General features: G+C 42.0%; 1 protein-coding gene across 1 annotated transcript in view; it reads right to left on the bottom strand.

Annotated features, from left to right (window-relative positions):
• LOC147105622 (uncharacterized) overlaps nucleotides 1-18,266 on the bottom strand; it is a 53,902-nt gene extending 35,636 nt beyond the window's left edge. Inside the window, exons 1-3 of the mRNA XM_086010927.1 lie at nucleotides 18,168-18,266; nucleotides 12,194-12,335; nucleotides 8,889-9,021 (exon numbers count right to left, since the gene is read on the bottom strand). Of these exons, the coding sequence (XP_085867053.1) occupies nucleotides 8,889-9,021; nucleotides 12,194-12,335; nucleotides 18,168-18,266 (374 nt within the window). The remainder of the gene's footprint in view (nucleotides 1-8,888; nucleotides 9,022-12,193; nucleotides 12,336-18,167) is intronic.
• Nucleotides 18,267-18,733: the final 467 nt, after the last annotated feature.

The following is an 18,733-nucleotide window of genomic DNA, read 5'->3' as shown; positions in this document are numbered from 1 at the left end:
AGCAATAAAAGGACAGAGGCACACAGCATAAGCCACAAGATCACCAAAGAAGTGGGTATGTCTGCCAATTGTCGATTAGGTCAGAACTTTAAAGGTGATGGATAATTTGAGAGACAGTAGAGGAGACTGCTTTTCAATAAAGTTCTATTTAGAAAGCTTTAATAGTGGATTTACAGAAGTTATCAGCAAAGGAAAATTTGGGTGGAGAGCCAATTTTCTGAGTTTGTGCCGCTAGTAGGGTGCTTCACCCAACAGCTGCAGATATCAGAAAATCGTGGGATCTACCAGTGATGTCCTGATAGGCATGGCCAATGGATGAGGCTTCCTGCCAGCAGTGCAAATTCGATAAATTATTTCTCAGTTAATTCAGACCTCAATTGGGACAGAAATTTTGACAGTCAGAAAGGCAGACACAATTGGATTAAGATAGTGTACCAGTTCTGACAGATGAGGAACAGTGAGATATTAGACAATGCGTGCCAGATAGAATATCAGTTACTTCAATAACACATAGATTAGTAGAGTAAAAGTTGCAGTCAGGCCATGGAAAATCAAGAATTAATTCACAACTGTCCCAATTACCTAACTTATGAAGGGTAATTTCACAAGACTCCACTGCAAATGCACAGCCCCACTGGGCATGAATGCAAGTTGGAGATAAAGTTGCAATACTGTACCCTAATTCTCCAACCTGTTTCATTGCTGGCAGACATGGACACCCAACAGCCAATCATCTCACTGCCACCTCCCACTGGGGAAACACTTAGAAAGTGCACATGGTATACAAGTAGAAGACATACACCATACACTTTCAATAAGGGGAAGCACTGGGACCAAAATACACTGAATACAAGTGCACTTCATGTTGCTGGGGAGTTAAAATTTAAGTTAACTGGCGCTTTAATGTGCAGAGTTAATTTGGGATGGAGCAGAATAAAGTAGTTGTGGAGAAATGAAGTGGTATTCCAGTAGCTACTCTTCTGAGGCCATTGGATATTATACTTTATTTGGAAAGTATTGGATGTATGTACAGATGCAACAGATGTTTCAGGCATTTAACTACTGCCTTCTTTTACAGCCTGTCTGATTACTCTAGCTGAGTGATTGGTTCCTTGTGCAAACCAGTCCATCTCAGGATCAGTGTTATCTTCCGCTTTTGGATGCTGGTGCCTGTCTTCCACCTGCTCTACGGTAAAGGCCATTTGAAGAGCAAAGTTGGTTAAGAAGCAACAGGCAACAATAATTTAGGGCAACCTGGCTAGACTAAGCTGCTACACTCTTCCAATTGATCGGAGTCAGAACCTTTGCTTCAGGCTGCTGAGGGCCTGCTCCACCAAGGCCTTGGTAGGAATATGTGCCTAATTTAAGTGCTCTTCAGGTCTTGCCCTTAGAAGTCTCAAAGGGGTAAACAGCCAAAGCTGCAGTGAATAACCTTGGCCTTCCTGACCCTTGAAATAATGGTGGCTCCATGAATGGGCATAAAATGAATCAATCATAGAAACTGCCATGGTAATGGGTATCCATGTGTATCACAGACCAGCTCCATATTCATGGAATGGAACTCTATTCTGTTCGTGAAGGTGGTGGTACTGGGGTAGGGGCACATATTGTCACGTGCATGACATCAATAATGCATTTAACTTGAGGGAATCACCCAGATGGTAAAAGTGAAGGGATCTCTCGTGCTGCTGCGTTTTCCATGGCGATACAGATGAATTGGCAGGCCCACGCAAGCCAGGCACCTGTGATCTATGTGATGCAACTGCGAGATGGGAGATTTGGCAGATCTTTCCTGTTGGTGATTGGAAGAACTCAGCGCCATAAGCATTCATGGCAGCAATTACCTTGACAGCCACCTTTAATATTGTAATAACAAAAAGGATCATTTTGTGGAGGACTGCCAGTGGGGAGACCAGATTTTAGGCCGGAACTCAGATCTGCCAGGATACGGCCTTTACAGCCCCATTGGAAATCCTAGCACTTTCAGAGGCAGGCTCTCAATATGCATGACAATAGGTGGGCATTATGGTGGCATAGAGCAGTCTGCCCATTGGGAAAGCCATCCTTTGTCTAAAGTCAATCTGCGTGTGGGTTTGGGGGTGGGGGAAGTTTGGTATCCCAAAATATTTTTCTGGGGAGAGGAAAGCATTACAGGAAAATAAAGTGCAGGTGTCAGTGATTTAAAAACTGTGACAGGGTTAAAAAAGTTCCTTAGACGCCTGTGATCAGTCAACCCTTTAGCTCACCAACTCCTCACTTACACATATGAAGTTACACGAATTGAGGTGCAGCCTACACCCGGGAAACTTCCGTAAGCCTGAACAGTAGTTAGGCAAATGAGCTGATGAGCATAAGATCTGCACTGTTAAAAAGATCAAGGAAATTTGTGTTGAGCACCATAACAGCACAATTCTCTCTCTTTTGATGCAATAACAGCAAAACAATAGTGTAAGTCCTGAAGACAAGAAGGAAAAGAGCACTGGCAGCAGCATCTTCCTTGGTAAAGACAGATGCAAAGACATAGTGAAAGAGGAGGTAGTTGAGATAATGGATGGCATAAAAATTGATAAGGAGGAGGTACTAGAAAGACTGGCTGTACTTAAAGTAGGTAAGTCACTAGGACCAGATGTGATGCATCCTAAGATGCTGAGGGAAGTAAAGGTGGAAATTGCAGAGGTACTGGCCATAATCTTCCAATCCTCCTTGGATACGGGGGTGGTGCCAGAGGACTGGAGAATTGCAAATGTTACACCCTTGTTCAAAAGAGGGTGCAAGGATAAACCCAGCAACTACAGGCCAGTCAGTTTAACTTCAGTAGTGGGGAAGCTTTTAGAAATGATAATCCGGGACAAAATTAACAGTCACTTGGACAAGTATGGATTAATTAAGGAAAGCCAGCACGGATTTGTTAAAGGCAAATCGTGTTTAACTAACTTGATCGAGTTTTTTGATGAGGGAACAGAGAGGGTTGATGAGGGCAATGCAGCTGACGTGGTGTACATGGACTTCCAAAAGGCATTTGATAAAGTGCCACTTAATAGGCTTGCCAGCAAAGTTGAAGCCCATGGAATAAAAGGGACAGTGGCAGCATGGGTATGAAATTGGTTAAGTGACAGGAAGCAGAGAGTAGTGGTGAACGGTTGTTTTTCGAACTGGAGGAAGGTATACAGTGGTGTTCCCCAGGGGTTGGTACTAGGACCACTGCTTTTCTTGATACTGTATATATTAATGACTTAGACTTGGGTGTACTGGGCACAATTTCAAAATTTGCAGATGACACAAAACTTGGAAGTATAGCGAACAGTGAGGAGTATAGTGATAGACTTCAAGAGGACATAGACAGGCTGGTGGAAAGGGCAGACATGTGGCAGATGAAATTTAACACAGAAAAGTGCAAAGTGACAAATGCAAAAGGAAAAGTGGCCCAACCATGGCTAACAAAAGAAATTAAGAATAGTATTAGATTCAAAGAGGAGTCATATAAAGTTGCCAGAAAAAGTAGCAAGCCTGAGGAGTGGGAGCAGTTTAGAGTTCAGCAAAAAACGACCAGGAGATTGATTAAGAGGGGAAAAATAGAGTATGAGAGTAAATTTGCAAGGAACATACAAGCACATTGTAAAAGCTTCTACAAATATGTAAAAAGAAAAAAGATTAGTGAAGACAAATGTCGGTCCGTTAGTCAGAAATGGGAGAATTTATAATGGAGAACAAGGAAATGGCAGAGCAATTAAACAAATACTTTGGTTCTGTCTTCACGGAAGAGGACACAAATAACTTCCCAGAAATGCTAGGGAACCAAGGGTCTAGTGAGAAGGAGGAATTAAAGGAAATTAGTATCAGTAAAAAAATAGTGCTGGAGAAATTAATGGGACTGAAAGCTGATAAATCCCTAGGGCCTGATAATCTGCATCCCGGAGTACTAAAAGAGGTAGCCATGGAAATAGTGGATGCATTGGTTGTCATCTTCCAAAATTCTATAAATTATGGAACAGTTCCTGCAGATTGGTGGGTGGCAAATGTAACCCCACAATTTAAAAAAGGAAGGAGAGAAAACAGGGAACTACAGACCGGTTAGCTTAACATCAGTAGTAGGGAAAATGCTAGAGTATTATAAAGGATGTGATAACAGGACACTTAGAAACTAACAGGATTAGACAAAGTCAACACGGATTTATGAAAGGGAAATCGTGTTTGACAAACCTACTGGAGTTTTTTGAGGATGTAACCGGTAGAATAGATAAGGGAGAACCAGTGGATGTGGTGTATTTGGATTTTCAGAAAGCCTTTGATGAAGTCCCACATAAGAGGTTAGTGTGCAAAATTAAAGCACATGGGATTGGGGGTAATATACTGGCATGGACTGAAAATTGGTTAACAGACAGGAAACAGAGAGTAGGAATAAATTGGTTTTTTTTGGGGTGGCAGGCGGTGACTAGTGGGGTACCGCAGGGATCAGTGCTTGGGCCCCAGCTATTCACAATATATATCAATGATTTGGATGAGGGAACCAAATGTAATATTTCCACGTTTGCTGATGACACAAAACTAGGTGGGGTTGTGAAGAGGATGCAAAGAGGCTTCAAGGCAATTTAGACAAGTTGAGTGAGTGGGCAAATACATAGCAGATGCAGTATAACATGGATAAATGTGAAGTTATCCACTTTGGTAGGAAAAACAGAAAGGCAGAGTATTATTTAAATGGTGAAAGATTGGGAAATGCTGATGTACAAAGGAACCTGGGTGTCCTTGTACACCAGTCACTGAAAGCAAACATGCAGGTGCAGCAAGCAGTTAGGAAAGCAAATGGTATGTTGGCCTTCATTGCAAGAGGATTTGAGTACAGGAGCAAGGATGTCTTACTACAGTTGTACAGGGCCTTGGTGAGACCACACCTGGAGTAGTGTGTGCAGTTTTTGTCTCCTTACCTAAGAAAGGATATACTTGCCATAGAGGGAGTGCAGCGAAGGTTCACCAGACTGATTCCTGGGATGGCAGGACTGTCGTATGAGGAACATCGAACATAGAAAAATAGGAGCAGGAGTAGGCCATTCGGCCCTTCGAGCCTGCTCCGTCATTCAATAAGATCATGGCTGATCTTCGCCCTCAATTCCACTTTCCCGCCTGATCTCCATATCCTTTAATTCCTAGTGTCCAATCGTCTCATCTGAAACAACAACAGAAAATGCTGGAAACACTCAGCAGGCCAGGCAGCATCCACGGAGAGAGAAACCGAGCCAATGCCCCAGGTCTGGGACCCCCCACCAGAACTGATGAAGGGTCACAGACCCGAAACGTCAACTCTGCCTCTCTCTCCACGGACGCCGCCCGGCCCGCCGAGCACCCCCAGCACTTTCTGCCGTTATTTCAGATTTCCAGCATCCGCAGTATTTTGCTATTATATACGTCTCATCTGAAAGACGGCACTTCCAACAGTACAGCGCTCCCTCTGTACTGCACTGGAGTGTCAGCTTAGATTTTTGTGCTCAAGTCTCTGGAATGGGACACGACCCATTTAGATCTTTAACCTTCTCCGTTTCCCTGACGTCTCATTTTATCCAACTGTGGTCCGGTTTGAAATGAGCTCCCCCTCCATTAAAAGGTGGATACAGGGGATGTACAATAGGAGGGACTGGCACAGAATTGGACTCTCAACACCTCTTGCTCTCTGACCTTTCCTCTCTTGTTCTCCTTGTGCTCCAAATACACCACCCTATGCGATCTCCCTCTCCCCCTGCATCCTCACTCTGCTGAAATCCAGACTGATCTCATGATCCACACCTCATTCTTTCCCCAGATCCTAAAACTGCCGAACACCTCAGCCTTCCCTTCCTGAAATCTACAGGGTTTTAAAACTGAAGCTTGCAGTCACTGAATCCCCAGCCCATGACTGACACCCCCCTTCTCTCTTTTCAGCCTTGGTTGGGTTCTACACTCTGGGCCTCAGCCCTTCACCTGGGAGCCTCACACGGAACAGATGGGATGCGTTTGGACACGGGATGTTCCCAGCTCACCACCTGTAGAAAGGGGCAAAGGGAGGACCAGTGGGTTTGAAGCTCACTGCTTTATGACATCACTGCAGTACCCAGCAACCACTGCTCATTATGGGATGTGTTTGGACACAGGATGTCCCAGCTCACCACCTGCAGAAAGGGGACCAGTGGGTTGAAAGGTCACTGCTGTATGATGTGACTGCAGCACCTAGCAACCAACCTCCTTTGAGCACTGCTCATTATGGGCTATGGCTTAGCTCAGTGCTGTTGCAGGGACAGGAGGAGGAGCAGGATTGAACCTGAATCGAGCCCACAGTAATGGGCAGAGGTACAAGGTCTTATTATTCAGTTTCCTTCCTTGCCCTCTTACTTGCAAAAGAGGAGACTGGTATTTCTATACCACCTTTCACTTGTCCTAAAGCGCATAAAAGGGATAAATGATCGGCTCATCCGTTTTTAGTGATGCTTGAGGGATAAACCCAGGACATCGAGAGGAGTCTCAACGAGATACAGAATAACCGGCGCCCAGGCCTTGGAGACAGTGCAGGGGAGATTGACTGGAATAGCCTGGATTGTTCTCCTTAGAGCAGAGAAGGTTAAGGGGCGATTTACTAGAGGTATTCAAAATCATGAAAGGGTTTTGATGGAGTAAATAAGGAGAAACTGTTTCCAGTGGCAGAGGCATCTGTAACCAAAGGACACAGATTTAAGGTAATTGGCAAAAGAACCAGGGCGGTGGGGGGGGGGGGAAGTAGATTTTTTTTTTTAGACGCAGCGAGTTATGATCTGGAATGCGCTGCCTGAAAGGGAAAAATGTGCAGGGCTATGCGGAAAGGGTATTACTACCCTTTAGTGGGACTAATTAGACAGCTCTTTCAAAGAGCCAGCACAGGCAAAATAGCCTCCTTCTGTGCTGAATCATTCTATGAAAATCCCGGGAACTCTTTTTTTCTTGGCCAGGGATATAAACAAGGGTTGCTTAAAGAAAGAAAGACTTGCATTTATATAGCGCCTTTCGTGTCATCAGGATGTCCCAAAGCGCTTCAGTCAACAAAGCACTGGTTAAAGCGCATTGGGTTGACTGAAACATAGAAGATAGGAGCAGGAGTAGGCCATTCGGCCCCTCGAGCCTGCGCCGCCATTCAATGAGATCACGGCTGATCATCCAAATTCAGTACCCTGTCCCTGCCTTCTCTCCATATCCCTTGACCCCTTAGCCTTAAGAAATATATCTAACTCCTTTTTGAATATATTTAATAAATTGGCCTCTACTGCCTTCTGTGGTAGAGAATTCCACAGGTTCACCACTCTCTGGGTGAAGAAATTCCTCCTCCTCTCTGTCCTAAGTGGCTTATCCCTTATCCTTAGACTGTGACCCCTGGTTCTGGACTCCCCGACCATCGGGAACATCCTTCCTGCATCTAGTCTGTCTAGTCCTGTTAGAATTTTATAAGTTTCAATGAGATCCCCTCTCATTCTTCTAAACGCTCGTGAATACAGACCCAGTTTGCAGACGACACAAAGCTGGGTGTGTGTGTGCTGTGAGGAGGATGCCAAGAAACTCCAGTATGATTTGGACAGGTTGGGTGATTGGGCAGAAGCATGGCAGATGCAATATAACGTGGATAAATGCGAGGTTTTGATGGACTGGATGCAGGGAGGATGTTTCCCCTGGCTGGGGGGGGTCTAGAACGAGGGGTCACAGTCGCAGGATACGCGGTAGGACATTTAAGACTGAGATGAGGAGAAATTTCTTCACTGAGGGTGGTGAACCTGTGGAATTCTCTACCACAGAAGGCTGTGGAGGTCAAGTCACTGAATATATTTAAGAAGGAGATAAATAGATTTCTAGACACAAAAGACATTAAGGGGTATGGGGAGAGAGCGGGAACATGGTATTGAGATAGAGGATCAGCTATGATCATATTGAATGGCAGAGCAGGCTCGAAGGGCCGAATGGCCTACTCCTGCTCCTATTTTTCTATGTGATACATTTTGGTAGGAAGAACGAGGAGAGGCAATATAAACTAAAGGGTACAATTCTAAAAGCGGTGCATGAACAGACACCTGGAGGTATATGTGCACAAATCATTGAATGTGGCAGGGCAGGTTGAGAAAGCAGTTAAAAAAGCATACAGGATCCTGGGCTTCATAAATAAAGGCATGGAGTACAAAAGCAAGGAAGTCATAATGATCCTTTATAAAAGACTGGTTTGGCCTCAATTGTAGTATTGTGTCCAATTCTGGGCACCTCACTTTAGGAAGGATGTGAAGGCCTTTGAAAGGGTGCAGAAAAGATTTACAAGAATGGTTCCAGGGATGAGGGACTTCAGTTACGTGGACAGACTGGAGAAGCTGGGGTTGTTCACCTTAGAGCAGAGAAGGTTGAGAGGAGATTTGATAGAGGTGTTCAAAATCTAGACAGAGTAGATAGAGAGAACCTGTTCCCATTGGCGGAAGGGTCGAGAACCAGAGGACACAGATTTAAGGTGATTGGCAGAAGAACCAAAAGCGACATGAGGAAAAACTTTTTTATGCAGTGAGTGGTTAGGATCTGGAATTCACTGCCTGTAAGGGTGGTGAAGGCAGATTCTTTGTGGCTTTCAAAAGGAAATTGGATAAGGACCTGAAGGAAAAAAATTCGCAGGGCTACGGGGAAAGGGTGGGGGAGTGGGACTAGCTGAAGTGATCTTGCAGAGAGCCGGCACAGGCTCGACAGGCCAAATGGCCTCCTTCTGTGCAGTTATGATTCTAAATTCATGGCCATTATGTTTCATTCACTGTTATACTGGATGCATAATTGTTTGTGCTGGTACCCATTAAAGGTATTATCACAGGGGCAAGCAGCACAAGCTCACAAATTTGATTGGGTTATCTTTCAAAACAAAAATAAAATACCTGCATTGACTTTCTTCTAGGAATATTCGAGAGGGTGTAGAGCAGGGAGACATTGGTAGCTCAATGTTATGTCGTCTAATTGGCATTTTTGTATCTTTCTTCATATCTACTTGAATGATCTTGTTTGATACATCTATGATAAAGAGACAATAATTACTGGTCATCTCACCACTATTGTCAATACAAAGGCATTGACCTGAGTAGTAAGGAAATTAGTTTTTAAAAAGGATGCAAGGAGTCAGTCAGGATTCTTGGAATGGATGATAGTAACGGTGAGTGGCAAAGACACGGGATGTGAGGCTTCATTGTGCTAGTATGCACTGCAGGATGTGAAGCATTTGATATGAGCACTACCAAGTGACTTTGTTTCCCTGGTACTCCAACTATTGCATCCCTCCTCACTCTAATTTGGGCCAGTAGCACTTCCACATCAGCATCAGCGACGTTAGAGACTTCCTTCTTCAGCAGCAGCCATTCCACTCCCTCTTCCAAGAGCCTGGTCATCCCTTTAACTCCATGTATCCCTCCTCCAATTTCAGCAGGCATAAGTCCTTCTCTACCAGACTGAGTGCTGCATTGGGGACCCAGGAATTTCCAGGACAACAATGAAATGATCATTTTGATCCTTGAAACCATTTTTAAAGTGAAAATCTATTTTTGTATTTTATAATGTGGAGGCTATAATTAGAGATTCTGATTATTAAAATCTTCAATGAATTATTATTGTCAACAAAAAAAATATCAAATTCAAACTGCTGCCATGACCTTATCTGCCCCCCTGTTCCAGTTTTGGTCTTGGTACAAGTGGCAGCCCTAATTAAATACTTGTCTGGTTATCTCTTGCATATACTTTTTACTAAACAGAAGACAGGTTTAGCCTCTAACTGACTGATTTATGTTTTCCACAAGAGAAAGTGGAACTTTTGATATCATATGTAAAATTTATACATAACCAACAGGTTTCTCAGAAAACCTAATGCAATCATTGAACAGATTACAAACATACCAGAAAATAAATATTAGGTCGGAATTTGCGGTGGGTAATAACGGCGAACTAACAGCATTCGACGTTATTACCCTTTGAAACTAACTGCAACTTCAGGATGTAACGCATGTGCATCTAAACGCGGAAATCCTGAAGTTGCGGTCAGTCATTCACTACTCTGACACTGGCTGCTCTGTGGACACCGACGCCCCCACCCACCCCATGTCCGTCAATCAGTATAATTAGTGAAACTGATGAAAACTTGGGTATTTCTGCAATGTGGGCATTTCTGCAATGATATCGATGTTAAATGCCCCATTAAATGTTGGGCTTTGTTAGATTAGGTGTAACTAGGGTTTTAACAGCATATTGACTGCTAAACAAACATTATAGCCCTGAAAAACTGATTTTAATTTTGTGGAGTGTCAACTTAAGAAACTTTATGAAAAAAAGTTCTTTTTTTTTAAGTTTGTTAATATTTATTTCAGGTTTACCTTATCCCCATGCGAGAGCTCCAATCTTTGTTTTTGCTCTCTTAACATTTTTAAAAAGTCAGAATAAAAGCAGGCTCTCATTTCCTGCTTCCCTGTCTGTGAGAATTCTGCAATGTGATTGGCTGCTTAGATAGCTTGTTGACGTCTCAGCAGATCGTGTTAGGGATTCCCCACTATACTGCACTGAAATCACTTACGTGTTGCGAGATCTCTGGGCAGCTTTCTTCAAGGCCAGCGGCAAACGCTTCTGCTTCGCCGCTGACCGTAAAGTCCGAGCCATTATGTGCTAAAGCACACAACTGATCAGATACATTTCAAAGCACACTAAATTTTTTGAGGTGCCCTCACACATTAAGTAAAATTGATAACATTAACACATTTGAAGCCCAGGAATCCACAATTAACATAGAAGAATGTTAAAATAAAAAGGAAATGCTGCAAATGCTTATAATCTGAAACAGAAATCAGAAAATACTGGAAATAGACAGGTCAGACAGCATAATTTGTTATGAATTTGCATTGGAGTAGATACCTTCTAGAATTCAGTGGTGTCATTCACTCCAGTAAGTGGTCTCAGCATCTTAGTTTTATGAGAGTTGACTCACACTGTCCTATTCTTCTTAGTGTACCCAGGGCAGTAACAATAGTACCTCCTTGTGATCTAACTGGATATTCATGTCTTTCACACTGGTGTTTCTTCAATCTCTTCGAAGCAATACGATCAAATACTTGGTGAGATGAGATTTGATATGAAACTAAACACTGAGTCTGCTTTGCAAACTACTTTTATAATTTGAATATAGTGGCGAGAATGTGGAACTTGCCACAATGTGGAGTGGTCGAGGCAAATAGCAAAGTTGCATTTAAGGGGGAGCTAGATAAGTACATGAGGTAGAAAATAATGGCCCAGTAATTCGGGTCCCAACGCGTGAGTACGGACAGAGTACCCACGCGTGGACCTAATGGAAGTGCCGGTTTCTTGCATGCACTACGCATGCGTGGGAAACTGGCATTTCCGAACCTCTGAACCAAGGGGTTCAGAGGTCGAACGCGTGCGCGCAGGAGTCTGCGCGTGCGCGTTAACTTCCGTCTTTTTTACAGATTTGCCCGTGCGTGAAGGCCTCAACTTTTTACGAATGAAAAAAGCAGACGTAAGGACTTCATTTTAAAAGGTAAGTGGTCTATTAATTAAAATTGGAACATTTTTTCCACAGGTTTATTATTTTTTAAGACTTTAAGGTAAGTGTATTTTTAGCCCCGATTTTTTATAAAATTATTTTTTTCAAAATTTAAAATTATTGTTTAAAATAGTTTTTTAAAGTTAATTATAGTTCATTTAAGTAGTGCAATGTTTTTAAAATTTTTATTTCAAGTTTAAGTACTGTTTTGGGCGCCCGGAGTTTTCATGAGTTTGACAGTTCTTACTATCAAACTCATGAATGAACTTTTGCAACCTCCAATTGGTTGCCCAGTGCTCGTGATCCCAGCCGGCTCATCGAACTAACTACGCCGCTGGATCACGCACGCACAGCGCGCCGGGAACTGGACCGGGCCACAGAGGAAATGCAAGCAGGCCCAGGCTTCAAATGTCGGCGCGCTAGCTAAGTGTAGGTCGGGGGCTTGCACCCGCGGGAAGCCCCCGACACCAATTTCTGGGCCAATATGTTGATAGGGGGAGGTTTAGTAAACGTGTGATTTTGATTAATCCTTAAAAATCTGTCCTAAATTGCAAATACACAGCAGCAAAGCTTAAAGAAATTAACTGTATCTATCTTATTCATTGAACATATATCTCATTTGTGGATAAGTGTCTGTACTTTTCTTACCAGTACGTTCCTTCTTTGCAGCTATTCGGTTAACAATATGCAGAGTAAGGAGATCCCAGCTAACCGAAGAACTCTGTTGCGGTGACAATGGTGGTCCTAACAGTTTCAATTTGGATTTAAGCTTTCTCTTCTCAAAAAACTCCTTTAAAAGATTTTAAAAGGTAATTAGTAGATTAATACAAAACACCAAACATAACAAAAGCTCTTTTAATGTTCTATAACATGTTGGTGCTCTAAAAAGCTGCCTGATATAATTACACAAACTAGGGTTGTATTCCCTGGAATTTAGAAGGTTAAGGAGTGATTTGATCACAGTTTCCAAGATATTAAGGAGAACTGATGGGGTAGATAAAGAGAACCTATTTCCGTTGGGGAGTCTAGGATTAGCGGACATTAGAGTTCGGCCTTTCAGGAGTGAAGTTAGGAAATACTTCTACACACACAGGATGGTAGAAGTTTGGAACTCTTCTGCAACCGCAAACGGCAATTGATGCTAGGTCAATTGTTAATTTTAAATCTGAGATCGATACATTTGTGTTAACCAAAGGTATGAAGGAATATGGAACAAAAACAGGTATATGGAGTAAGGTCACAGATCAGCCATGATCTCACTGAATGATGGAACAGGCTCTAGGGACTAAATGTTCTACTCCTGTTCCTATATCTATGGTAGGACAAGGGGTTGCAACTGCAAATCCCAATATTGCAACTTTCTGATCTCAGCTGTGTCTTCACAGTTAGGAATAAAGGGATGCATCCTTCCAATTCTTCACCAGATGGTCCATTAGCTATCAGTGAGCTGAAGAGTGAAATAAGGAAAAACCTGCAATTGCATTGTTTGCCTGATTTCTAGATAAGCAAACGCAGTGTGCCTGAAGAAAATCAAATAAAACATAGGAATAATAATTACTTTAAAAAGGGAAACAAAAAACAAATTAGTGGAACTACACCCACCAGTTTCTCCACCTGACCTGATGGATTAATATCTCCGCACTAGTTCATGCTAACCACTTAACACCATAAGCTGGAAAAAAGGTTCAACCCCACTACCAGATCTTCCACGGTGTTGGTCATGGTAAGTCATAAGCTATGTTGTTGTAAGGGGGAAGGAAGGTGCTATAGTGTGGAATTGGGAAAAGGTGTATATCTCCAGTGAAAAAAGTTAGTCAGAGATTTTCCCACAGCCAGTGAAATAATTTTTAAAAATTTGTTCCTGTGAAATAAATGAACAGGTTCATGCTGTGCGAGCTTGAGTCTATTCAACTAATAATTATTGGTCTGCAAATCTGTATGAAATCAAGGATCAAGCTTCTTACACAGGCACCACAGACAGAAGAGATTGCTACAAGCATTTCAAGCACAGAAAATACTAATGAGTAAGTTTAATAATTTTCTTTTAAAGTTTAATTTTTTATGTCTTTATTATGTTAAAAATCTTATTTCTAGTTGTAAATGCTCAACTTAATGGAGAAATCAAGGTAAGAGCCAAAAGGGTAGCGTGATTTGATCAGATCACCTGCTTTCATGGTAGCCTCCCATTTTTGATCTGTAGTTTTTAAATGTCATGATCAGTGATTTTTGCTGCTGTTGCTACTTTTTATTAGATTAGTATATTCCCGACCTGTACAATTGGAATTTGTTGCTGATTTAGGAATATGAAATTTAAGCCACTCGGCTACAAATATTGACATGTACAAATGTAACACATGAACGCACAGTGCTCACAAGACTACCATCATGATCACTACTCCATTTAAATTAACCATTCACTTAAATAGGAAACCCCCAGTAAATATGCCAACATTTTAAAACATACTTTGGTATACAGATGGTGATAAAACAAAACAAAATGAAGGTACATAAATAATTATAACCATTTATTGTTGCCAGAACACAAGTGCACTTTGGAAGCTATGGGCCAGGCTTCACTGTAACTTTGGGCACCTACTAATTTGATAATAGGAAATGACCCTGATAAAGGCTGGTGCTTTTGGAACAAAGGTTTACTCCAGGATTCTGCACTCCTGGATGGGAGTCTTTCTCAATCGAGTGGTTTTGTGGTGCCCATAGCTCATTCTGAAAAGTAGTGCCACTTTACTTTATGCAGGTGGGCACTAAATGATGTAGTTCTTTCACCTTTGAGAACTGCATTTGACTAGTCCACATAAATTACATGGATGAAATATCTCTCTTTGCCAGTAATTAGGAATTTTGGCCAATATCAACTCAGTTTCTAGTGGGCATGAATGCATAACACAAAACTAGATAAAAATGCCACAGATCTGAATTGGAATAAAAATGTTGGAAAATTGAAAGCAACATCTGAAAAACAGATTCATGCTTTTTATTGAGCATTTTATGACTCATCAGGATTTCTCTTCTGCTTTTATTTCAAAATTGCACACTAAGGGTCGATATTAGTATTCAGTTCCAAGTTAATTCTAAATGGTTAAAAACTGGGGCAAATATCCCACTCCCACCCCCAAAATACTCAATATTCCAGTGTAGGTTCATTTGCATAATTTTTCACACCACCAGGTGTAGATGCAGACAGGTACAGGGAAAACTCCAGTGATGGTGGGAGAAAATTGCATGCAAGTCAAATTTAAAGGGATGGGGACAATCAAAAGGGTGTGTCAGAATAGAGGAACAAAAGTTCAAAAAACCTCTGGGGTCATCTCAACCCCTTAGCTGCTTTGCCAAGGCTGAAGAGGCAGGGGATTAAGAAATGGTAGGCAAAAATGAAAGGAAAGAGAACACGAGATGCAGGCGTGAATCTGCAGACAAGTGATGGAGCAGTCCCACTTAATGGCCACAAAAGTCCAGATGGTGTTGCATGAGGTGAGTCGAGTTGTTTTCTTTGCCATTCCCGACTGCCTTCAAGGTGGTGCAGCAAAATTTCAGGCCAGCCTGCGGGTACCAGCCTATTCTGCAAAGTAGCTGTTGATGCAGCAGATGACACAACCTTGTATATGATTCTCTGCAGACCCAAATCCTGAGAAGTGTAGTCCCCATGGCCTACGTGTGGCAGCGGGCGCAGAAATTATAAGTGACACCTCAGCAGACGCGGCCAGTGCCGGCCTTTTATCATGCTGGTATGTCTTCTTTAATGCAGTACCAGGTAAAGCATAACATGCTGTGACAGCGGTTGCTTTTAAAGAAACATCCAGCATAATACTGGTGATGCCCATTAGAGAGCTTTATAGTGGTTTGAGTAGTAACAGGTACAGATAAGTGTAGTAATTAATGATATTTAAATATTCAAATTCTCATTGGAAATCTTTGCATAACAGGTCACAATAGTGCATGTGTAATACATAAGAATTTTAATAATAGAACACATCTAGATATAGTTATTTTATAAAAATAGCCTAAGCGTATAATGAAAATGTAAACACTAGAAAAGCATTTGTTGAAACTGTTTCTTGCATTACGGGATATGATTGATAACATAAATCCAATATAATGATGTACAGTTACGATTATGTATGTAGTTGCACGGGACAATATTATTGGGACTTTCACACCAGCTTATTTGACCCACTACAATTTAAAACTCAATTGTGCTCAATTTCACTGATTTACCTCATGAAGATACTAACAGTTGTTTACTTATTAGTCGACAAGTATCAACACACCAAGTGCAGAGACAAAAAAAGGGAGACTTTGATATATTTGCTGCCTTTAGTATTTTAAGCTGCACCTGAATATAGCCTCCTCCTTCCATTATATAGTTATTTTAGGACAATACTTTTGCATCTTTTTGCAATGTATTCATTGATTTTAGAATATAAAATTTTTCTATTTCAGTATGTTTCTTGCAGCATGGAATCATGGAAAAATCAATACAGTACTTGCTTGCTGCTCTAGCTAACCGCGCAAGATTCACTACTCCTTTTTTTGTGCATGCTCGTCTGTTCTTCTCTGCTCATGTGTTAGTTTGGCTTAGTTGGTAACACTGTCACCTCTAAGTCAGAAGGTTCTGGGTTAAAACCCCACTGTGGACTTGAGCATATAATCTAGGCAAACACTTCAGTGCAATATTGTAAGAGTACGGCATTGACAGAGGTACCCATCTTTCGGAAAAAAATTTAAACTGGGGCAGATGGATATAAAAGATCCCATGGCACTATTCCAGGAAGAGCAAGGAGTACTCCCAGTGTCCTTTGTCCAACATTCCACACACAACCACTACCACCAAAAGCAGATCCAGTCACTCATTCATTTGCTATTCATGGGATCTTGCACTGTGCAACTTGGCTGTTGCATTTGCCTATAAACAATGGTGGCTGCACTCAAGTAATCCACTAGTTGTGAAGCTGTTAGGGTGCTATATAAATGCAAGTTCTTTCCTTGTTCTTAATCCTTTTTCACCTAATCTTCGTTCCTTCCCTGTGACTTTCCTTTTCTCTTTTCTGTGCCTGTCTTTTCCTCCATAATGCCTTCTCTCTTACTCTTCTATGTCTCTTTTCTCCTTACCATGTATGCTTTCTTGCACACACACTTTTTCATTGCATCTGTTCTTTCTCTTGCTGTCTTCCTTCTTTCTCTATCTCAGCAGTTATATAAGTGTGCACAAAAAAAAACTGCCATGAAATCAATAGCATTCAGAATCCAAGCAGCTGCTAATGTGTGGCAGCAGCACTTGGTTCTGTACATTCTGGAAAGTCTTAAAGACTTGCAACTGCATTAGTTAGGCATGAAGAAGATTACCCAATTTCACACCTCAGGGCACCATTCACAGCAGCAAGGGGGAAGGAGGCTCAAGTGCACACTATCTACAGGACCTGGAACCAGATGGAGAAGAAGACAATGCACAAAGGAATCTGGCAAGGAAACAGTACCCATCTTTCCTGTGTATCTTGCCAAGGGCTCAAACATTACATGGCACAAAGTCCTGCAGGTTCCACAGGTACTCCTCACCCATACCAGGCTCTTGCATAACTTTACAGCTTGTTCCTTGCATACTCATGCTCAAGGATGGCACACTTCCAAGATGTAATGTAGAATCAGAAACTTTGCTATTCTCACACCTTTCGAAGCCCCAACACCTCAAGTGACTTTAGAACAATTTAGCTATGTGATGCACTGTCACTTTACGACATCTAGGTGGGCTTTAAATTGTGCTTGTGCTCCTCCAACTTTCAACCTTTCAAGATGACTTTTCTGCTGGGACAACCAAATTTCACCTTGAGGGTTCAATCCCAATCTGGAGCGTGGCCTCCTACGTCAAATCTCCTGTGACATGCCCTAGAAGATTCAATGGGGCCATCCTAACTGACAATTCGTGGATCTGTGCCACCAGCCTCAGGTACAAGCAGACATCAGGTATCCTTCCGATGAATGCTCTGGAAATCTTCTTTGTCCTCCAGCTCCCAGAAGGCAAGAGGAATGACAGTGCTTCAAAATCAATCTACTAAATGAAAGCCACAAGGTGAAAAATTTAAATAAAATTATACCTACCAATCCGAAGATGATGCCGCTTTAAGAGGTGCAGGAAGGTAATTCCTGCGGCTGTGCACCAACAGGCTTGACCTGTGCTCCAGCATTTTTGGCACACCTGGATATAGCAAATTAGTACAATTTCCAAAGAAGACAAGACACAGCCTGAAGAACACCTTAAACGCATATGACGAGCCCTACCTGAAGGAGCACAAATCATTGCTCCTCGATGTAGATCCAGCACAAAACCTGGTGCAGGCACAGAACCAGCATAGAAATCAAACTCATAATTTTCTGCTCCTGCTATATGGGGCTTGTGCCTGCACTATCTAAATAAGTGAGCACAGTATCATGCCATAGCTATCTACTGTTCCATAAACAACTTTCTCTACAAGTTAGAGGAGATTTCCCACTGTGCCAGGACTGCATATTGGGAAATTGTGCAGCTCTAGTCTGCAACTGTCTGATTCATCATTTTAATGTGCCCAGGAGTGCCGACGGGAAACGCCCCTTATATTCCATTGACTCTTACCTTTTGCTGCCTTTTCTGTTGCTTCAGCTTGATTCTGTTTCTATGTAAAATAAAGAATATAATGACATTACTTCCAGTGACTTCTGATATGTTAATCATTTCACCAACAGGGAGAAACTGTCACCCCACTAGCTAATGGAAATTTAATGAAAATTCCTCCATTCAATTTCTATAGTCAATAATAACAAGTTTTGACCAGAAATATTGCTTTACTAACATATATTTCCTTAGGATTTTCTCAGAGGCTGGCTCTGTGATGGCTCATATGGTGCATTACTGAACAGGGCGGGAACAGTAGCATAGTGGTTATGTTATTGGACTAGTAATCCAGAGGCCTGGACTAATGATCCAGAGACGGGAGTTCAAATCCCACCATCTATTAATTAAATAAATCTGGAATAAAAGCTGGTATCCGTATTGGTGATCATGAAAAGTCTAATGTCCTTTCGGGACATACCTGATCTGGCCTATATGTGACTCCAGACCCACAGCAATATTGTTGACTCTTCAATGGCCTAGCAAGTCACTCCATTTGTAACAAACCACTGCAAAAGAATAAAAACGGC

The sequence above is a fragment of the Somniosus microcephalus genome, chromosome 17, assembly GCF_052327205.1.
Source record: "Somniosus microcephalus isolate GS21.2 chromosome 17, FLI_Smic_1.0, whole genome shotgun sequence".
Lineage (NCBI taxonomy): Eukaryota > Metazoa > Chordata > Chondrichthyes > Squaliformes > Somniosidae > Somniosus > Somniosus microcephalus.
The sequence above is the reverse complement of the archived record's forward strand: the minus strand, read 5'-3'. Positions and strand labels throughout refer to the sequence as shown.